The sequence below is a fragment of the Oryctolagus cuniculus genome, chromosome 5 (assembly GCF_964237555.1).
Source record: "Oryctolagus cuniculus chromosome 5, mOryCun1.1, whole genome shotgun sequence".
Classification (NCBI taxonomy): Eukaryota; Metazoa; Chordata; class Mammalia; order Lagomorpha; family Leporidae; genus Oryctolagus; species Oryctolagus cuniculus.
The window spans coordinates 133481250-133503881 of record NC_091436.1 but is presented as its reverse complement, the minus strand read 5'-3'; the positions used below and the strand labels follow the sequence as shown (position 1 = coordinate 133503881).

The 22632-nt window shown below is 47.6% G+C and overlaps 2 protein-coding genes and 1 long non-coding RNA gene across 8 annotated transcripts in view; 2 read left to right on the top strand and 1 right to left on the bottom strand.

Annotated features, from left to right (window-relative positions):
• Positions 1-21950, bottom strand: part of SLC26A8 (solute carrier family 26 member 8) — a 92766-nt gene extending 70816 nt beyond the window's left edge. For 4 of the 5 annotated variants that reach the window (XM_051855725.2, XM_008262830.4, XM_008262833.4 and 1 more), the window contains exons 1-4: positions 20950-21950; positions 19257-19413; positions 12358-12544; positions 5984-6123 (exon numbers count right to left, since the gene is read on the bottom strand). In XM_051855725.2, coding sequence (XP_051711685.2) covers positions 5984-6123; positions 12358-12544; positions 19257-19350 — 421 coding nt within the window. In that variant the 5' untranslated portion in view covers positions 19351-19413; positions 20950-21950. The remainder of the gene's footprint in view (positions 1-5983; positions 6124-12357; positions 12545-19256; positions 19414-20949) is intronic. The other variant, XM_008262831.4, reaches the window with a different exon arrangement.
• Positions 154-5236, top strand: LOC138849670 (uncharacterized). Its single transcript, XR_011388694.1, has 3 exons — positions 154-363; positions 4873-4967; positions 5071-5236. It is a non-coding gene; the product is annotated as an uncharacterized lncRNA (long non-coding RNA).
• A 159-nt stretch (positions 21951-22109) lies between the features above and the next one.
• MAPK14 (mitogen-activated protein kinase 14) overlaps positions 22110-22632 on the top strand; it is an 82092-nt gene continuing 81569 nt past the window's right edge. For both annotated transcript variants that reach the window (XM_002714646.5, XM_002714645.5), the window contains exon 1: positions 22110-22588. In XM_002714646.5, the coding sequence (XP_002714692.1) occupies positions 22473-22588 (116 nt within the window). In that variant the 5' untranslated portion in view covers positions 22110-22472. The remainder of the gene's footprint in view (positions 22589-22632) is intronic.

Sequence of the window (22632 nt, the reverse complement as noted above, 5' to 3'; positions counted from 1 at the left end):
CAAGAGAGTCCTGGGCCTGAAAGGGCCCTGCCTTTGTTTTAATGCTTTGCCACCACTCACATGGAATTCTGAGTAATTTTTAAACTAGTGGCCCTGCACAGTTATTTTGCATTGGACCTTGCACATGTAGTTGGTCCTGCCACCTGCCTTGTTGTGAAAACACCAAAGCAGCCCACGGTCTCACACAGGGAGGAGCACGGGCCTGGCAGCAGACAGCTGGGAAATGGATCTCCTCAGATCTGCCAGGAGCCACAAGTGTGAGCCTGAAGCCTACCCTCCGGCTTCAGCAGAGCCCTGAGATGACTGGCAGCTTCACTGCAACCTCATGAGAAACCTTAGGCCAGAAGTATGCTGGCTTGGGTGGTGAGTTTTATAAAAATATTATTTGCTATTAGAGGCTGTGCTTTATTTTACAAACTGAGGATTTTAATCAGGACTCAAATACAGCATTCACATTAGTAGATATGTCTTCTTAAGACTCTTTACAGGGGGCCGGTGCTGTGGTGTAGTGGGTTAAATCTCTGCCAGTGGGTGCCCGTTCGAGTCCTGGCTGCTTCTCTTTTTTTTTTTTTTTTTTTTGGACAGGCAGAGTGGACAGTGAGAGAGAGAGAGAGAGAGAAAGGTCTTCCTTTTGCCGTTGGTTCACCCTCCAATGGCTGCCACGGCTGGCGCGCTGTGGCCAGCGCACCGCGCTGATCCGAAGCCAGGAGCCAGGTGCTTCTCCTGATCTTCCATGGGGTGCAGGGCCCAAGGACTTGGGCCATCCTCCACTGCACTCCCGGGCCACAGCAGAGAGCTGACCTGGAAGAGGGGCAACTGGGAAAGAATCCGGCGCCCCAACCGGGACTAGAACCCGGTGTGCCGGCGCCGCTAGGTGGAGGATTAGCCTATTGAGCCGTGGCGCCGGCCTGCTTCTCTTCTGATCCAGCTCTGCTACAGCCTGGGAAAGCAGCAGAAGATGGCCCAAATCCTGGGGCCCCTGCATTGCTATGGAAGACCTAGAAGAGGCTCCTGGCTCCTGGCTTTGGATTGGCCCAGCTCCAGTCATTGCAGCCATTCAGGGAGTGAACCAGCAGATGGAAGACCTTTCTCTCTGTCTCTCCCTCTCTTTGTCTGTAACTCTGCCTCTCAAATAAATAAATAAAAATATTTTTTAAAAGGGACTCTTTATAATTTCCCCCCTATGTTTTTCCCTAAGCAAGGCTCTGCAGATTGCAGAACACAGAATAAAATAAGCTCAAATTAGCAGGTCCAGCACTGTGGTGTAGAAGGTTAAACCTCCATCTTTGCATACCATCTTGGGGCTGGTTCGAGTCCCAGCTGCTCCATTTCCATTCCAGTTCTCTGATAATGCACCTGGGAAAGCAGCAGAAGGTGGCAAAATTTCTTGGGCCCCTGCACCCACATGGGAGACCCAGAAGACCTCATGGCTCCTGGCTTTGGCCTGGCCCAGCCCCAGCCATTGTGCCCATTTGGGGAGTAAATTGGCAGATGGAAAATCTCTCTCTCTCTCTCTCTCCTCTCCCTCCTCTTCTCTCTCTCTCTCTCTCCCTCCCTCCCTCCCTCCTTCTCTCTATATATCTCTGCCTTTCAAATAAATAAATAAATCTTTTTTAAAAAGATATAATAATCAAGACATGTGGTATTGACAAAGGGACAGACACATAAATCAATGGAACAGACTAAATGGAGTTCATAGGTAGATCACAAGAAATACAGTTGTTTTATCTTTGACAAAGGTGGAAAAAAATTAAATGAAGAATAGTCTTTAAAAATGGCATTTGACAGCACTCTGGCCTCAGAATCAGCCCTTAAGGCTTTCAGATCTGGCTAAAAAGCCCATGAGAGCATTTCAGGCATGGAAAGCCAAGATACTGTGGCAAAAAATGACCTACATGAAAGATCTCTGTGAGTGAGACCCGGTGGGAAGAAGAGGCCATCAAAGAAGGAGGTACCTTTCTCTGAAGGGAGGAGAGAACTTCCACTTTGATTATGGCTTTGTCTAAATAATGTCGGAGTTTGTGGACTCAAGAGGCTTCCATAGCCTTGGCAGCTCATGACAAGAGCCTCGGGTGATAACTGACGTCATAAATAAGAGTGTCAATTGTTAAATCAACAACAGAAGTCACTGTGCACTTACTCCCCATGTAGGATCTCTGTCCTTAATGTGTTGTACTATGAGAATTAACAGTAAAACTAGTCTTAAAACAGTACTTTGTAGTTTGTGTGTTTGTGTGGGTGCAAACTGTTGAAATCTTTACTTAGTATAGAGTTAATCTTCTGTATATAATGATAATTAAAAATGAATCTTAATGAAGAATGGGATGGAAGAGGGAGTAGGAGGTGGGATGGTTTGGGAGTGGGAGGGCGGGTATGGGGGGAAGAACCACTATAATCCAAAAATTGTACTTATGAAATTTATATTTATTAAATTAAAGCTTTCTATAAAAAATGGTGTTTGAAAATCCAACAAAAAAAATCTAGCAGTAACTTCACACTTTACCTGAGTGAAAAACCTTCACCTAAACTTCATACCTTTTCTAAATATTAACTAAAAATGGACAGTAAATCTAAATGAAAAGCATAAAATTATGAGATGCTTAGAAGAATGCACAGAAGACAATCTTTGTGACTGGTACTTAGGGGAAGGGTTATTTTTTCTCTCTCTTTCTCAGCAAAGGGTTCTTAGATATGATAGCTAAAGAGCAATGCATGAAAGAAAAAATAATTGATAAATTGGGTTTTATAAAAGTAAAAATCTTTTGTCCCGCCAATAACACTGTCAAGAGAGTGAAAAGATGGGGCATGGGGCCGGTGCCGTGGCTCACTTGGTTAACCCTATGCCTGTGGCGCTGGCATCCCATATGGGCACCGGGTTCTAGTCCCGGTTTCTCTTCTTCCAGGCCAGCTCTCTGCTGTGGCCCAGGAGGGCAGTGGAGGATGGCCCAAGTGCTTGGGCCCTGCACCCACATGGGAGACTAGGAAGAAGTACCTGGCTCCTGGCTTCGGATCGGCACAGTGCCGGCTGTAGCGGCCATTCGGGGAGTAAACCAATGGAAGGAAGACCTTTCTCTCTGTCTGTCTCTCTCTCACTATCTATAACTCTACCTGTCAAAAAAAAAAAAAAGGGGGTGGGGCAAATGCTTTGGCACAGTGGGTTAAGCTGCCACTTGGGTTACCTCCATCCCATATCAGTGCTGGGATTGAGTGGCCTTTGCTTCTGATGGAGCTTCCTGATAATGTGCCTGGGAGGCAACAGATGCTGCCCAGGTACTTGGGTTCCTATCTCCATGCTGGGACCCAGATGGAGTTCTTGGCTCCTGGTTTCAGCCTGACCCAGCGCCCCAATTATTAAGGGCATTTGGAGACTGAACCAACAGATGGAAGCTCTCTCTCTCTTTCATTTTACATTTGAAATAAAAATAAGTAAATAAATAAATCTTTTAAAAAGAGATAAGAAAAGGCAAGCTACAGACTGAAAATACCTGCAGATATGTGACAAAGGAATTTTATTCAGAATAGATAAAGAATTCTCAAAAATCAACAATAAGGAAACAAAAATTCCAAAGGAAAAATAGGTAAAGGACTTGAACAGACACTTCACTGGCAAGAATATGAGGATAGCACATAAATGCACAAAAAGATGCTAACTTCATTAACCATTAGAGAAATGCAAAGTAAAACAACGGTGAAAGGGGCTGGCATTGTGGTGCACTTGCCACAGTGACATCCCATACCTGAGTGCCAGCTGGAGTCCCAGTTACTCTGCTTCTGACCCAGCTTCCTACTAATGCACCTGGGAGTGCAACTAAGGATGGGTCCCTGCTACCTACGTGACAGACGTGGATGGAGTTCCTGGCTCCTGGCTTTGGCCTGGCCCAGCCCTGGCTGTTGTTGCCACTGGGGGAATGAGCCAGCAGATGAAGATCCCTCTGTATCTGTCAATTCCTCTCTGTCACTCTGCTTTTCAAATGAATGAACGAATAACTTTAAAAGCATGATGGAATTCTACCCCAGAATGAGTAAAGTAAATGACACTAATAACTAGGCTTCATTAAAATTAAAAATGAAACAAAACAAAACAAACTTTTGCTCTGTGATGAGTCTATTAAGAGGATAGCACAAGAGTTTTTGTTGGATGATGAAACCATTTTGTGTCCATCTGTGGTGGTGATTTCACAAATCTATACCTGTGTTAAAATTTAGGAAAAATACACCAAAAGGAAGTCATTTTTAGTCTATGATACTTATACATAAATAAATATTTAAATTTTGTTATGTTGAATTGGATTTGGCTTCCCAAACTCATGGAAACATTTAAACCCTGAGGTTAGGGCTGGTGTTGTGGCACAGCAGGTTAAACTACTGAATGAGCGCCAGTTTGAGTCCTGGCTGCTCTACTTCTGATCCAGCTCCCTGTTAATGTGCATAGGAAAACAGCAGAAGATGGTCCAAGTGCTTGGGCCCCTGCTCCCACATGGGAGACCCGGACAAAGCTCCTGACTCCTAGCTTCAGCCTAGCCCATTCCTGGCCATTTTGGCCATTTGGGGAATGAACTATTGGATGGAAGGTCCACCCACCACCCCCACCCCCACCTCTGTCTCTGTCTCTGTAACTCTACCTTTCAAATAAATCTTAAAACAAACAACCTGAGGTCTTTTGTTAATGGTTAATGAATTAATGCTGATGGTTGCTGGCCTAGGGTAATGGCTTGCTTTGATTATGGTGTCTGAAGGTGGAGGGCTTTTCAAAGTGATTGGATGGGATTAGATTGCTAGGGTGGAGCCCCATGATTGAATTGTGATGGCTTTCTAGAGACCTTTGGACATAGAAGAACACACTACCTGTCTCATTGCTTCTTGCCTGGCCAGGTTATTGTCCATCCACACACACTCTGCCATCACCCGCCTCTACCAGACTTCAGACCAAGGGAGTCACCCAGTCTTGGGCTGTGAACCTGCAAACTGTAAGCTGAAACAAACCTCTTCCCTCCTAAGTTGCTCCTCTGGGGTATCCTAGTTAAAGTAACAAGATCTGACTCACGCCATCTCTCTTTGCCTTTTCCCCAGTCAACCGTGCTGTGCTGGAGCTGGATTGTTTTGCTGCTGCGCACACTTGCACAAGGAGCAGCCTCCACCTTGTCCAGAGGCCACAGGAAGACAGAAGTAGCAGGGGTGTTTAAAAATTAGCTGGGGAACTATGAACCGGTGCAAATAAAGGAACAATCAAACCCTTTCTCTTCCTCTGTGGCCAAATATGATCTTCGGTTAACTTTCTGCTCTGTTTCCCTGGAAACTGAAAACTGTAGGATGTTCAGTTGCATTACCAGGCAGACTTGCTTCTGGTACAAATGAGCCTGATTAGTACATTCCATCTAGAACAGGAGGGTTGTGAGTGAAAGATGACTATCTGGTGGGAGGCCCTGGCCTTGGGCTCCTCTGAGCACAGGGACTCTTCTAACGGGGCGTGGCCCTCGTGGAACTCTGGAAGCAACGATTGCAGGACCATTTCCAAGAGTAGCTGGTTCCCCTTTGGAGGATACAGGGTCTAAAGCCCAGGTAGCTCCTCTCTGTGTGATCTTGCTGTCTTACCTATAAACTGCCAGTTGGAACCACAGAGAGCAGGCCCTGGATTACTGTGTCACCTGCTGGAGAGATGCCATTAAATCTGCCCTTTACCTTTCTAAGGAAAACCTATGCAGAGTGAGATTTGTTATAATCGTGAGTATGAAATGACCAGTTAAACAAAGACCAAGAGTAGGTGTTGCAAATGTCCTGGGAAGCATTCACGGGTTCTAATTCCAAACAAAGTCTTTCAGAACCACCCTGTAGAGGTCAGAAATCTGGCAGGTAAGAGAAGAAATAACAAAGTGAGTGAAATTCACATTTTGTTCTGTTCATCCAGCACAAATGCTTGTTTACTCTGGGCAAGTGGAGGAGATCTTGTACATCATATTCGGATGAAAGCCTTTCTCTGCCTTACCTTGGGGAACTTGCACAAGGCCAACACTTAAGCCAGCAAGTAAGTCTCCAAGAAGCCAATCCTTGAATCGATACAAACACATCCATTGTAGGAAGGGAAAGATCGTAAACGTGCATCTTAGGAACCTGGGCCATGAGCAGCTGTGAGAAAGAAGAGCAGAGACTTGATTAGGTTCTCCATGGACAATGCCTGCATAGCCAAGGAAAGGTGCAGTGCACCATTCTTCTTGCCATACAGAATTTCTCATCCGTACTATTGATATTTTGACATATCGGATTGGGTAATCCTATGCTGTGGGGCTGAGCATTGCTGGGTATCTAGTAGCATCCTGGTCTCTAGAATTCAGTAGCACCACCTCCCCCAGTTGTGACAGCCAAAAATGTCTCCAAGACATTGCCAAATATTCCCTGGGGGACAAAATCACCTCTGGTTGAGAACCAGTGCTTACGCATATGGGAAAGCTAACCCTGATATGATCAGCATATGGTAAGTTCTGTTGTTTGACTGGATGATTAGAAATAATTAGATCTACCAGTTTTCCAGCAGAAACATGGTGTGCTATTGCTTTCTCTTGATTAGCACAGTTTTTTGAGATATCATATTGATGGGTGGCAGGGGCAGTTATCATACTCACACTACATTAATTCTGACTTTGACTTGTCATATGTAGAAATTTATAGAAAATAAACCATCTGGAGTCCTGTGCTTAAGGAGTTAGCCATGTAAAGAAATACCTTTATACAATGTTTTATTTTCCTTAAACCCAGTGGGTCTTTACCAGAAGCAACTGTGTCCTCCAGGGGAGATATCTGGCAATGTCTGGGACATTTTTGATTCTCATCATCAGCGTCTACTAGATAGAAGCCAGCGATACTGCTAAACATTCTGCAATGGACCGGGCACATCTGCACAAAAAGATACCAACCAACCAGTGAAGCCAATTTGTTTTTATTTGTTTATAATTTATTTTATTTGAGAGGTGGGGGTGGGGGAAGACTTCCCATTTGCTGGTTTACTCCCTAAATGTCTGCAACAGCAAGGATTAGGCCAGGCTGAAGGTGGGAACCAGTAATACACACTTGGGTTGCGGGAACTCAACCACCTGAGCCATCATGTGCTGCCTCCTAGGGTGCACATTAGCAATAAGCTGGAACTGGAAGCTGAGTCAGGACACAAACCTGGGCATCCCAATATGGGGTATGGGTATCCTAAGCCAGACTCCCAATTTGGTTTTTTTTTTTTTTTTAAGATTTGTTTTATTTATTTTAAAGACAGAGTTACAGAGAGAGAGGCAGAAGCAGAGAGAGAGAGAGAGAGAGAGAGAGAGAGAGAGAGAGAATCTTTTGGTTCATTCTCCAAATGGCTGCAATGGCTAGAGCTGAGCCAATCTGAAGCCAGGAACCAGGAGCTTCTCCCGGGTCACCCACATGGGTCTAAGGGTCCAAGGACTTGGGCCATCTTCTGCTGCTTTCCCAGGCACATTAACAGGGAGCTGGACAGAAGTGGAACAGCCAGGACTCAAACGAGACCCCATATGGGATGTCAGTGCTGCAGGCTGGGACTTTAACCTTGCTGCATCACAGTGCCAGCCCCCCCCCCCTTGGTTTTAAATTGCTGTTTGTTATCTATATGAACTGAAAGTAAGGAATTTAAAGATTTTTCACCTATGACCTGTGCTAGATAACTAGTTTTAACTAGAACAACAAATATAACTCCAGTATATGAAGAGCTAAAATGTGTGCTCAGAAAATACGTAATTTCCAGCATATTGGACTCTCATAACTGTAAGCATTACTATCCCTATTATAATCAAGGGTAGATAAGTGTGAGCAGAGCTGGGGCCAGAAACCAGGTCTTCTGATTCCCGGTTCAGTGTTCTATCCATTCTACTACCTGCATAGTTCCTACTGATAGCTGTTAAATTCTGCCTGGGAGTGGGAGCAAGACCATTGGCCAGAAAGAGAAATATCACATTGCCATTCTCCTGCAAGTTTTGGGTATAAGGCATTTAGACAAGAATTTGGATTTTAGTTAAGGCATCTTAAAAGTGAGGAAGATAAGAATTAGTATGAAGTCACAGGGGCAGATTTTGACAAGAAAAGGGGTATTTTCACTTGCTAATAAAGAGGAAGCAAAAGAAAAGAGATAAGAGGTTTTCTGCCAAAAAGGAAGAGGTGAAAATAAAAGATTATTTTATTTCCTAAAAAGAAAATCCCACGAACAACATACCATTTATCCAGCGCTTTCTATCTCTTAGATACTTGACAAGTACACTTGACATCCTCACGGTTACCCTATGAGGTAGGTGCTAGTGCTGTGCCTGCCTCACAGATGAGGAAACTCAGGCACAGTACGGTTGGATAGCTTACCTAGGGATATTCTTGGGAAGCAGCAGAATCAGAATTCAGGACCAGTAGCCTGGTTTCAAAATTGTCAACCATTGTGCTGTGCTACCTTTCTGGTTAAAATTCATAAGTGGAGAGAACTGTGTTTTTGAAGTGAAAAATAAGAACTACTATTAAAGTGCACAGCAGGGTAGAATGGGTCAGATTTGAGTGTTCAGATGGCAAGGTTAGGGCAAATGGAGAAAAGTTTGGTTGGAATTTCTTTGGTAATACTTATTTAGAGTAAAGGTAAAGTTTTGTAGAGACAAACTCAATGTGGTCTCCAAAAGCTCTGACACATATGTCTCTTGACCCATTCTGGAGCAGAGGAAATGAACATGGAGACACGGGGCTGGGGAGAGACATGCAAGACCACCCAACTTGGGAAGGGCAGGATATGGACAAAGGAGATTGTTTCAGGGATGAGGGGCCTGCCAACTGTGGATGGTGTATCAACCGGGGGATGTGAGGGACTGCTACATCCAGAATGTGGGTGAGCACAACTTGAGCAATCAGGGTTCTTATCATCACACAGGTGCAAAGGATTCTTAACCTGAGGTTTATGGATCTCCAAGGGGTCTGCAGATACGATTTGGAGGTTTATGTGCATTTCCATAGAAAGATTTATATCTTTATTCTCAAAAACCTCAAACTGAAATCTATCATGTCCTTCAATTATGAATGTTGATCACAAACCACCATATCATCAGCAGACCTTGTCTTTGCTGCCGATAGCAATCACTAATATTGCCCTACCCTATCACAATTGCTACATTTATCTGGAAACATTATTTACATTCATCACTACTTGGAAATTATGAAGTTATTGGACCCACATTGGTTTTTTGTTTGTTTGTTTGTTTGTTTGACAGGCAGAGTGGACACTGAGAGAGAGAGACAGAGAGAAAGGTCTTCCTTTGCCGTTGGTTCACCCTCCAGTGGCTGCCCCGGCCGGCCCGCTGCAGCCGGCGCACTGCGCTGATCCGAAGGCAGGAGCCAGGTGCTTCTCCTGGTCTCCCATGGGGTGCAGGGCCCAAGCACTTGGGCCATCCTCCACTGCACTCCTGGGCCACAGCAGAGAGCTGGACCGGAAGAGGGGCAACCGGGACAGAATCCGGCGCCCCGACCAGGACTAGAACCCGGTGTGCCAGCACGACAAGGCGGAGGATTAGCCTATTGAGCCATGGCGCCGGCCATAAATAAACATTTTTTTAAAAAGTAACTTAAAATGGATCAAAGGTCCAAATTAAAGAACTAAAAATCAAAAATTCTGGGGACCTTGAGCTTGACAATAGTTTCTTAAATACAGCACCAAAAACTCAAGTCACAAAAGGAAAAAAAATAGGTAAATTGTAGTTCATCAATATTAAATATTTTGTGCATCAAAGGACACCATCAACAGGGTGAAAAGACAATCAACATAGAGAGCTACAATTCAACAACAAAAAGGGCAGACATACTGAGTTTTAAAAGAGCAAAGGAGTGGCCAGCGCTGTAGCACAGTGGGTTAACACCGTGACCTGAAGCACAGGCATCCCATATGGGCACTTATTGGAGACCTGGCTGCTCCACTTCCAATCCAGCTCTCTGCTATGGCCTGGGAAAGCAGCAGTAGATGGCCCAAGTCCTTGGGCCCCTGCACTCACGTGGGAAACCTAGAGGAAGCTTCTGGCACCTGGCTTCGATTGGCGTAGCTCTGGCCATTGCAGCCAACTGGGGAGTGAACCATCGGATGGAAGACCTCTCTGTATCTCCTCTCTCTGTGTAGCTCTTTCAAATAAATAAATAAATCTTAAAAAAAAAAGAGCAAAGGAAATGGATAGATGTTTCTCTAAAGAAGACATACAGGTGGCCAATAAGCACAAGAAAAGATGTGCATCATCTTAAATTATCAGAAAAAATGCAAATAGAAGACAAAAACAGAACACGACAAGGAGAAATACCATTTCATACTTACTAGAATGACTATAATAAAAAATAAAATATAATAAATGTTGAAAAGGATGTGGGGATGTACTTTGCCAGTACAAATGTAGAATGATGTGGCCACTGTGCAAAAACAGTTTGGCAGCTCCTCAGAAAGTTCAACATAGAATTATAGCACAATCTGGGGCCGGCGCTGCGGCTCAATAGGCTAATCCTCCACCTTGCGGCGCCGGCACACCGGGTTCTAGTCCCGGTTGGGGCACCGGATTCTGTCCCGGTTGCCCCTCTTCCAGGCCAGCTCTCTGCTATGGCCAGGGAGTGCAGTGGAGGATGGCCCAGGTGCTTGGGCCCTGCACCCCATGGGAGACCAGGAAAAGCACCTGGCTCCTGGCTCCTGCCATCGGATCAGCGCGGTGCGCCGGCTGCAGCGGCGGCCATTGGAGGGTGAACCAACAGCAAAGGAAGACCTTTCTCTCTCTGTCTCTCTCTCTCACTGTCCACTCTGCCTGTCAAAAATAAAATAAAAAATGTTAAAAAAAAAAAAGAATTATAGCACAATCTAACAATGCTACTCCTAGGTATACATCTACAAGAACTGGAAATAGAGTCCCAAACAGATCTCCCATGCCTGTGTTCCTGGCAGCAGTATTCACAATAGCCCAAAGTGGAAGCAACCAACTGAAAACTAACCAGTGAATGAACCAATGAACACGACATGCAGTATATCAATAAAATGGGATGTTACTCAACCATAAAACTAAATGAAGTACTGATGACACATACTGCAATCAGGATGAACCCTGAATACATTATGCTAAGTGGAATAAGTCAGGCACAAAACAACAAACATTGTATGATTCCACTTAAACAAAATACCTAGGATGGGCAAGTTCACAAAGACAGAAGTGGAAGAGAGGTTACCAGAGGCTGGGAGGAGGGGGAAATGGGGAGTCATTGCTTAATGAGTACAGAGTTTCTGTTTGCGATGATGAAAAGGTTCTGGAAAGAGATAGTGGTGATGGTTGTACCACATGGTACATGTTTATAATGCCTCTGAATTCCATGCTTCAAAACAGTCAAGAGAGTCAACTTTATGTTATATTTTACCACAACAAAACACAGGAAAAAAATATTATTCTGATAAGAGGCTCATTAGCTTCATCAGCTCATTGAAAGTGTCACAGTACAGAAGCAGGTAAAGAGGCCCTGAGTAGCAGGTAGTGGTGGTGGTGGGCTCTACTGTGACTGTGAGTACTACGTGGATAGTTGAGTGCCTGCGTAGTACCATGAGAACTACGTTGGATAGGAGGTTAGAAGGAACTCATTCTGCTACCGTTTAATAGTTCACCATGGTTGACTTTTTTTGCGAGGCTACTGGTTACGGTGGTTAACTGAACAGGGTACCTATTAAATGTCATCCCCAGGTACTGTGAGGATACCCAAAGCTTTTATGCCTGCTAGGATATGGATAGAGTTTGCTCCACAAAGATTCATGTACAGGAAACTTGGTGCTCAGTGTGGCAGTGTTGGGAAGGGATGGAACCTTCAAGAGGTGGGGCCTCATGGGAGGTGCTTAGAGCACAGGGATACCACCTCATGAAGGATTGATGCTGTGACCTGTGAGTTCCAGCTCTGGTGGAACCAGAGTAATACTGACCCAGCAGGTTGGTAAAAAGCAGAGTCACCCCAAGACTTGGCCCCTTCACACGCGGTTGGTTCCCAATCTGCTTCTCCTGTTATGACACAGCCAGGGGTCCTCCGCAGGGCTCTGGCACCAGGCTGTTTGGACCTGCCAGTCACCAGGATTGTGAGCCAAATAAATCCCTTTACTTTAGGACTTACTTAGTTTGAGGTGTTTTGTTACGGGGATAGAAAATAGACCAAGACAATCAAGAAGGCACCATAAGACAAACCACCAAAAAAAAAAAAAAAAAAAAAAGCCTGAAGAAAAATTACACAATAAACTTCAGGGTTCTGAGGAAGACAGAAGTAGGCACCAAAGAAGTCAGGTTAGAATTCCATCCTGCATGGGTTGGTGATGGTTTAATGATTGGATACACGCACCGGCACCGGACATGGTGTCTGAAGGTGGTGATATCAATGTCCACGTTCCCGGAGGAAAGGCCCCTTTTCCTGTGTTCCTGTTCAAAGTTCTCTTCATTGTAGATGTCTCGCTTAACATCATAGGAGAAAGAATTTTGCCTGTATTTATAGTTGAAACTCTGGGTACTTCTCTCTGGTAGCATCGTTCCTGGAGGAGTGGAAAGAGATGAGATTTAAAACACACACACACACACTTTAAAAAGATCTACATCTTCAGGGTCAGCGCTGTAGTGTAGGGGGTAAAGTCACTGCCTGCAGCACCCATATCCCATGAGTCATGAGTCTTGGCTGCTCCACTTCTGATGTAGCTCGCTACTAATGGCCTGGGAAAGCACTGGAAGATGCCCCAAGTGCTTGGGTCCCTGGGAGACTTGAAAGAAGCTCCTGGCTCCTGGCTTTGGTCTGTGGCCATGTGGGAGTGAACTAATTAGTTGTATAACTGGGGGCAGATTTCTCAAAGATTGAGTTTCAGGCTCCCTGTCCCTAAATGCCATGGCTGGACAGCATTATCTTTTTTTGCTGTTGTTGTTCTTTTCCGTTGGTTCACCCTCCAAATGGCTGCTACGGCCAGCGCACTGCGCCAATCCGAAGCCAGGAGCCAGGTGCTTCCTCCTGGTCTCCCATGCCATCCTCCACTGCCTTCCCAGGCCACAGCAGAGAGCTGGACTATAAGAGGAGCAACTGGGACAGAACCGGTGCCCCAACCGGAACTAGAACCCGGAGTGCCGGCGCCGCAGGTGGAGGATTAGCCTAGTGAGTCGCGGCGCCGGCCGACAGCATGATCTTAAAATATAACTTTAAGCTTTCAAAATCTGCGTAAGCTTATTTTGGGGCATAAAATTTTGAAACCCACACATAAAAGAGTTCTTCAAAAAGTTCATGAAAAATGTATTTTATGAAAAAAATTATGCATGAGTTTCAAAATATTTTGCACCAAAATAAATGTATGTTTAAATTCTACTTTCCATGAACTTTTTGAGGGACTCTTGTATGGAATTAAAAGTATAAATTTATTTTGGTGCAAACAATTTTTCTTGAAATCCATGCAGTTTTTCCATAATATACAATTGCAACATATTATAAAAAATTTTTTTTGCACCAAAAACTTTTTGGTATCAAAACAAACTCATACACTCACACTTTTACTTTCTTTTTTTGCACAGGCTTCTTGAGAGTACCTTTTGTACATGTTAAATAACTATAAAGTATTTTGATGAACATACATATTATGTTGATTACACAAGTAGTTTTTGGGGGGGTGCCTTCAAATGAGCGCTTCTCGCACTTTTTGCTTGCGGGACACCCTTTGCCCTCTTTTTTTTTTTTAAATTTATTTGACAGGTAGAGTTTATAGACAGTGAGAGGGAGTGATAGAGAGAAAGGTCTTCCTTCCGTTGGTTCACTCTCCAGATGGCTGCTACAGCCGGAGCTGCTCCGATCTGAAGCCAGGAACCAGGAGCTTTTTCCTAATTTCCCATGCAGGTGCAGTGGCCTAAGCACTTGGGACATCCTCCACTGCTTTCCTGGGCCACAGCAGAGAGCTGGACTGGAAGAGGAACAACCAGGACTAGAACCAGTGCCCATATGGGTTGCCGGCACTGCAGGCGGAGGATTAACCAAGTGAGCCACAGCGCCAGCCCCTACACAAGTAGTTTTTAAAAATCTTTATGTATTTATTTGAAAGGCAGAGTGACAGAGAGACAGTGAGATCATCCATTGATTGGTTCACTACCTAAATGTTCACAAGAGCCAGACCAAAGCCTGGAACTCCATTCAGAACACCCATGTGGGTGGCAGGGCAAGATATCTGGCCTATCATCTGCTGCCTCCCAGGATGCATTAATGGGAAACTAGACTGAAAGTGGAGGAGCCAGGATGTGACCTCAGGCACTCCAATATGCAATGCAGGGGTCCCAGGTTGCAGCTTAACCTGCTGTTGTGTCTCAATGCCCACCCCCACAAGCACTTTTTGTATGGGTAAGGCTGCAAACAAAGTGAATGTGTTAGCAAATTGTTTTCTTTCAGAATGATCATGTATCATAATCATTGCCAACATGAGTTGAATACTCATAATATGCCAAGCATGACACTAGATTTTTTTTCTCAAGTGGTATTTTATTGAATTCCCACAACAACCCTAGTACTATTTCCCCCCTTTTACAGATAATAAAACTGAGGCTTTAGAAAAGTTAAGTACTTGGGCCATAATTTTATATTGTACTTTTAACAGCAAAGCATTGGAACACAGTAGAATGCAGTGTGACACTCACGAACTAAAGGTCACCAATTCACCAAAGCAGTGAGGAGTGGCTGGGGATACAGAAGAGGCTGGGGGAGGGATGTCGTAATACATCACTTGAGAGAACTCATACCTTGTGTCTTTTGCAAGCAGAAAAAGAAGTAGAACTGGTTTTTGTTTGTTTGTTTGTTTTTTGACAGGCAGAGTTAGACAGTGAGAGAGAGACAGAGAGAAAGGTCTTCCTTTTTCTGTTGGTTCACCCTCCAAATGGCTGCTATGGCCAGCGCGCTGCGCCAATCCAAAGCCAGGAGCCAGGTGCTTCTTCCTGGTCTCCCATGCGGGTGCAGGGCCCAAGCACTTGGGCCATCCTCCACTGCACTCCCGGGCTACAGCAGAGAGCTGGACTGGAAGAGGAGCAACCGGGACAGAATCTGGCGCCCCAACTGGGACTAGAACCTGGGGTGCCGGCACTGCAGGTGGAGGATTAGCCTAGTGAGCCGTGGCGCCGGCCCGAAGTAGTACTGTATTTAAAAACTTAGTATTTCTCCCTCTCTCTGCCACTGACAGGAATATTGAGCCACTCTTCCTCACTTTTGTCATACAACTTTATTACAATAAAGTTCCATCACTAGAGTAAAATAGGAGACTTCAAAAAGTTCATGGAAAATGTGTATTGTGAGAAAACTACACACGATTTCAAAATTCTTTGCACCACAACAAACTTACGTTTCCTAGCAACCTAGAAGAGCCACATTAACCTGCTAATTACATGGGGATTATAAAAATTGCTATCATAGGACAGATCAAGAATTCAGCATCTTGTTGAGAAAGTGGCACCGAGGCAGGGTTGATGTGAAACAGGCTAGGTGTGAATATGGAGGAGTGGCAGGAACAGGGGGCCTGGCTGAGGCAGGGGCAGCGGCAGCAGCAGCACTCACTAAGCTCCAGCAGGTGTCGGCTCAGGCCAGCGTGGGGCCCAGGGCCACCAGATCTGCTCTTTCCCGGAAGAAACCATAAACTCAGGTTTTTACATGCTTCCATCGCTGGTTCACTCCCCAAATGGCCGCAATGGCCAGAGCTGAGTTGATCTGAAATCAGAGACAGGAGCTTTTTCATGGGAGCAGGGGCCATTTTCTGCTGATTTCTCAGATGCATTAGAAGGAAGCTGGATTAGAAGTGGAGCAGCCGGGACTCGAACCACTGCACATATGGGATGCTGGCACTTTAGTCCGGGGCTTTAACCCATTGTGCCACAGCACCAGCCCCTATGTGGGATCTTTGACTCTTGAATGTTGTCAATTATTTTATGTTTTAAAAAACACAGTAGATTGACCAGCACCGTGGCTCACTGGGCTAATTATCCACCTGTGGCGCCGGCACCCTGGGTTCTAGTCCCGGTTGGGGCACCAGATTCTGTCCCAGTTGCCCCTCTTCCAGTCCAGCTCTCTGATGTGGCCCGGGAGGGTAGTGGAGGATGGCCCAGGTCCTTGGGCTCTGCACCCACATGGGAGACCAGGAGGAGGCACCTGGCTCCTGGCTTCGGATTGGCGCAGTGCACCGGCCGTAGCGGCCATTTGGGGGGTGAACCAACAGAAGGAAGACCTTTGTCTCTGTCTCTCTCAAAGAAAAGAATAAAAAAAAATAAAAAAAAAAAAAACCACAACACAGTAGATCTTCAACAAAGCACCTCTCTCCAGACCGGATTTGGTCTGCAGGCCAACAGTATGTGACCTCTTCACCAAGAAACTTGCTAAAAAAAAACACAAAAATATCCTCATCTTTTCCCATTACTAGTTTCAGGTTATCTCTCAAAGATTTCTCTCTCATTTTAAGTGCAAGTATTTATATTATATGTTACTGTACCCTTTGGAAGGATTATATTGTGTTAATTTATTTATGGAAAGCTGTAAGTTGTATTTCTTTTCTTTTTCTTTTTCTTTTTTTTTAATCTGAAAGGCAGAGTTACAGAGGGAGAGGGAGAGACACAGAGAAAGGGAGGGAGGGAGAGAGAGAGAGAGACAGAGAGACAGAGAGAGAGACAGAGAAATCTTTCATCTGCTGTTTCATTCCCCAAATGGCTATGACAGGCTGGTCCAGGCCAAAGCCAGGAACCTGGATCCATCGAGGTCTCCCACATGCACGCTGGAGCCAGAGCATTTGGGCCATCTTCTGCTGCTTTCTGAGGCACATTAGCAGGGAGCTGAATTGGAAGAGAAGCAGCCAGCACATGAAGAAGCACCCATATAGGATACTGCCATTGCAGGCGGTGGCGGCTTAACCTGCTGCACCACAATGCCAGACCCCAGTATACTGCGTTTTATTTTAGATATTGTCTTCAATTTATAACACTGATATTTCAAGAGGTGGTCCCAATCTACTACATGAGAATCTAGGGGGAGTTTGTCACCTTTTATTTTCATAATTTTATAAATTTCTTTTAAAAAAGATTTATTTATTTTACTTGAAAGGCAGAGTTACAGAGAGGAAAAGGCAGAGGCAGAGAGAGAGAGAGAGAGAGAGAGAGAGAGATCTTCCATCCACTGGTTCACTCCTCAAATGGCCGCGATGGCTGGAGTTGGGCCAGTCTGAAGCCAGGAGCCAGGAGCTTCTTCTGGGTCTCCTATGTGGGTGCAGGAACCCAAGCACTTGGGCCATCTTCTATTGCTTTCCCACGTCATTGTAGAGAGCTAGATTGGAAGTGGAGGGGCTGGGACCTGAACCAGGATGTGGGAGCTGCAGGTGGAAGCTTTACCTGCTACACCACAGCACTAGCCCCAATTTTCATAATTTTATAAATTTCTGTCTGATCCAGTTCATTTGTTTCAGACTCAAGAAAGCTATGTTACCTGTGATCAGTTAATTCAGTGTTCCACAAACATCTGTTGAATGTCAGATGCTTTAGGTAAACAAAAGGACAAAGTCTCTGCAATGCAGTAGAACAAGGAAAACAAAACAGTGCAGCCAGCGTTTTGAGGTGAGGAAGGTGGGACTCCACACCTGCTGCTGGCCTGCCATACACAGGCTCTCCCCACACTGCATCTCAAGAGGCTGACACTATTTTCCTAATAATGATTACACTCATTTTACTAATGAGTTTAATGAGTTTCTCAGAGTTGTACAATTAAATAGCAGAACCAGAATTTGGACCTGATTTTTTTTCAAGATTTTTATTTATTTATTTGAAAGAGTACACAGAGAGAGAAGGAGAGGCAGAGAGAGAGAGAGAGAGAGAGAGAGAGAGAGAGAGACTGTCCATCTGCTGGTTTACTCCCCAAATGGCCGCAACAGCCGGAGCTGTGACGATCTGAAGCCAGGAGCTTCTTCTAGGTCTCCTGCACAGGTGAAGGGCCCCAAGTTCTTGGACCATCCTCCATTGCCCTCCCAGGCCATAGCAGAGAGCTGGATCTGAAGTGGAGAAGCTGGGACTCGAACCAACGCCCATATGGAATGCCGGTGCTGCAGGCATTGGCTTTACCTGCTATGCCCTGGACCTGATCTTTTTGATGCCAAAATACAAGGAGTGTTCAGAAAGTTTATGATAAAACTATGCATGGATTTCAAATTTGTTTTGCACAAACATAAATTTTTTTTTTGACAGGCAGAGTGGACAATGAGAGAGAGAGAGACAGAGAGAAAGGTCTTCCTTTTGCCATTGGTTCACCCTCCAATGGCCGCTGCGGCCAGCGCATCGCGCTGATCTGAAGGCAAGAGCCAGGTGCTTCTCCTGGTCTCCCATGCGGGTGCAGGGCCCAAGTCCTTGGGCCATCCTCCACTGCACTCCCTGGCCACAGCAGAGAGCTGGCCTGGAAGAGGGGCAACCGGGACAGAACCCGGCACCCTGACCGGGACTAGAACCTGGTGTGCTGGTGCCGCAAGGCGGAGGATTAGCCTATTGAGCCATGGTGCTGGCCACAAACATAAATTTTTAAAATTCCATTTTCCACATGAATTTTTGAAGTCCTTTTGTAGACTCCACATTCTAGAAACATATGGCCTCCTCTAGAGTGGGCTTCATCATCCCACCCTGGAGGGCTGGGGAAGGCTTCTAGGGGAGATAGGACTGGAGCTCTGCCTCAGTTGGGGTCAGAAAAGAGGGACAGGTATTCTAGGGAGAGACCAAGGTAAAATGACAGAGATAATACTCTGTAAGGGAAGTAATTCAACAGATCTGAGTACAACCAGAATTAAACCACAAAAAGTAGGCAAAGACCTGTTCTTGGAGAGTTTTACAAGTAGGGCAGACTCTGCATTTTTTAGTTACATAAAGTCTCAGGCAGGATTAGCAATGTGCATGGAGATGCTCCTTGGGAAGACAAATTGTGTTGGGGCTACAGTCTGGAGCTGTGTTATCCAGTGGGCTAGCCACTGGCAGCCTGTGGCTATTTAAATTTAACTTAATAAAATAAAATATTCAGTTTCTCAATCACACCAGCTACATTTCAAGTTTACAAAGCTACATGTGGCTAGTGGCTATCTTACTGGACAGCACAAATATGAAACATTTCCATCATTACAGAAAGTTCTGGAGATAGAAGAGACTGAGGCAAAAAGATGAGCTGGAGATCATTCATATTATGCTAGTCTAGGGCAGGGGTCATTGGTTACCAAGCCATACACTTACGGGGCCACAGTGAGTGATGGCTATGAGAGGCCGGTGAGAAGCTGTCATCAAGGTGGGTGTTTAGCCTAGTGGCTAGGATGCTCCTGTCCCACATCAGAGTGCCTGGGTTCCATTCCTGGCTCCAGCTCTTAATTCCAGCTTTCTGCTAAAGCAGACCCTGGGAAGCAGAGGGGATAGTTCATGGGCTCTTGTCACCCATGTAGGAGACCGGGATTGAGTTCCTGGCTTCAGCCCAGCCCCTGTCCCTTATGTCCTTCTTTCTCATACCATAGAAACCTTAGTGGCTCAGCAGGACTCTTCCTGACATGATGTAATGACCAGAGGCTCCTACTGACAGGTAGGTCCCACGTAGCAAGATCCACTGAGTCAGAAACCCGGGTGTGTGTGTGTGTGTGTGTGTGTGTGTGTGTTGGGAGAGGGTGGCAGCTGATTTTCAGAGCCCTCCTGGTGACCCTGATACAGTATAAGGACCACCACAAATGGCATCGCTTGTCTTGAGTCAGCTTCTCAGTGGTAAGTTGTTGGACAGCTGAAATACAGGCAACCTACCCTTATCCACCCATTTACATAAGCTGTCTTCAAAGTATTTTAAAAGCCAAGAATACAACATTTAAATACAACCCAATTTTCTGTCTGCTGACCCAATAGATGTGACATCCAAAGGACTCATTTAATTGTGAGAGTCTTCCATATGTTCCCTATAAGCATGGGAAGGCAAAATTCACTTCCAAAATTTGAAAGTAACTTGTAATTCGCTCACACACGCCTCTTAGACTGTTACCATTAGGATTTTTATCCTAATGCATTTGAAACACAGAGAAGGCATAAGCAAAGAGCATCATTTTCTTTTTTTTTTTTTTCTTTTGACAGGCAGAGTTAGTGAGAGAGACAGAGACAGAGAGAAAGGTCTTCCTTCTGTTGGTTCACTCCCCAAATGGCCGCTACGGCCGGCGCTGCTCTGATCCGAAGCCAGGAGCCAGGAGCTTCCTCCTGGTCTCCCATGCGGGTGTAGGGCCCATGGACTTGGGCCATCCTCCACTACCCTCCCGGGCCACAGCAGAGAGCTGGACTGGAAGAGGGGCAACCGGGACAGAATCCGTCGCCCCAACCGGGACTAGAACCCGGGGTACCGGCACCATAGGTGGAGGATTAGCGTGATGAGCCGCGGCGCCGGCAGCAAAGAGCATCATTTCCAAGTTCCTTCGGCCACTGTCTAGCGGCTGGGCGTGACTGCCCTCCATCCAACAAAGCAAGAGTGGGGCTGGCGCTGGCCTGACTCAGAATGGGGACCGGGGTGTTGCAGCAGTCTTCGCCTCTTCGCCGGGGGACGCCCGTGCATAAACAGGATTGGATGGGAAGAGGAGGAGCCAAGGGATCGGGAAGGGGTTCAGTCAGGGAGCATAAAGTGACGAGACCGACGGGGCGGGCGAGCCAACTCCAGGGCGTCTGGAAGGAGTCCGCTTGCAAAGGGCACGAACTGCCTCTTGCCGGTGCCGTTCCACGCGGCCGTTCAAAGCAGAGGCGGGAGATAAGCTTCCAGGCACCGTCGTCAGCCACTCACTCTACCAATATTGACCGAGCGAGCGCCCGCGACGTGCGGGACCCCGCTGCGGGCGGCGGACCCAGCCCGGCCCGCGACCCGCGACTCTCTGCCTGCAGCCCCGCCTCCCGGGCGGCCCTGGCAGCAGCTCACCTGTTTCCCCGCCCGAGGCGGGAGTGCGGCGGGCGGCTCGGGTCTCCCAGGGCTCTGGCCTGGCTGGCAGCGCTGCCGACCCGGACGCCGGCGGTTCCCGAGCCGTTGCGGCCGAACCCGCGGGCGTTCGGGGCGGGCGGGCAACGAGAGCGGGGGCGAGGAAGGAGAACACGGCCGTGGGAGCCCTCGGCCCCTGTCCTGGGGTGGCCCTCAAAGGATCGGAGGACAAGATAGACTCCCATCCTTGCGCTCAGGGTAGCAGGCGTTAGCACGGGCCGGGCCAGCACCAGTAGGTATGGGCCTGGGGTTACAACACTTGCCCACTCGCGGGTATTTTCTTGTCCCTATGAGGTGGGAACGGAGGACCGGAGTTCTCTTGCAACTGAGCAGGGCCTACCGGCTTGCCTAAAAGCGACATTGCCACAAGCGCACTCCCTGCTCCTCCGCCTTCCTGGGAGAGCCCCCACTTAAAATCTCCAAGTCCTCTTCTCAGGACTGCTCTTGGGGCCGAAGTCGGTTTATAAGCTTCGGGGCCACGGCTTTTAAGACACATCAGAGCCACCTGTACGGCCCCGACCCCCGCAGAGGCCCCTGAGGGTCCCGGGGCGACCTTTGCACCCGTTCGGGTGCAAAGTCTCGGCTTCCAGCGGGGCTAATATTTGTCTTTGGGGCCGATTTCGTCAGCGTCCCGGAGGGTTAGCCATCTGTCCATGAGCACACGGGAATGCGACGGCCTTCTGACTGGAACCAGTTTTTGACGCCGGTATTTCTTGGAAACGGCGGAGTTCCACCGAGCAGGTGCTCGGCCGCAGTTCCAAGATCTGTTGGCTCTTTTCCCGACACGCTTACTCGTCCCCGTCGCTCTCCGCAGTGGTCAGGCACTACAGCCCCACCAACCACAGTGGGGCGCGCGCGGCCTGTGGTGCGCGAGCATCCCCGCCTTAGCCGTCCGCCTCGGCGCCCCGAAGAACAGTCCCCGGGAGTTCCTGCCTCTGGGCTCCAGCTGTTGCTCTCTTCTCGCGAGAACTGCTCCTCCGGCGCTCTCTCCTCCCGAACCCCCTCCCGCGGGGAGGTTCCATATTGGGTAAAATCTCGGCTCGCGGAGAGTCCCGGGAGCTGATCTCGCGAGAGGACGGCAGGCGGCTCCTGTTCGCTGGCTCTGGAACTGCGACCACTGGAGCCTCAGCTGGCGCTGCAACTGGAGCGGGAGTCCAGCGGCACGGCCCGCCGTCGGCCCGGCCCGGGAGAGGGTGCAGGGAGACCCCGGCGGGCGCAGCCCTCAGCCTCGGAGCGCGCTCCTGCCCTTTGCCGGGCTCGCCTCGGTCCCTGAGGCGCGTCCAGCAGCTGCAGCTGACAGGGGCCGCACGCGCGGGTGTCTGCGGGGGTCTCAGCAGCCGCACCTGCGCGGCGGCCAGCGCGAGGTCCCCGCCCGCCTGGGCGGGCGACGAGGGCCGGGGAGCGGGCGTGGGTGCAGGCGGGGGCACCTCAGGGCCACCTCCTCGCCCCGCGGCCGTCGCTGGAAAATGTCTCAGGAGAGGCCCACGTTCTATCGGCAGGAGCTGAACAAGACAATCTGGGAGGTGCCCGAGCGTTACCAGAATCTGTCCCCGGTGGGCTCTGGCGCCTATGGCTCCGTGTGGTGAGTGTTGCTAGGCCCGGGGCCGCGGTGGGTAGGGTGGCCCC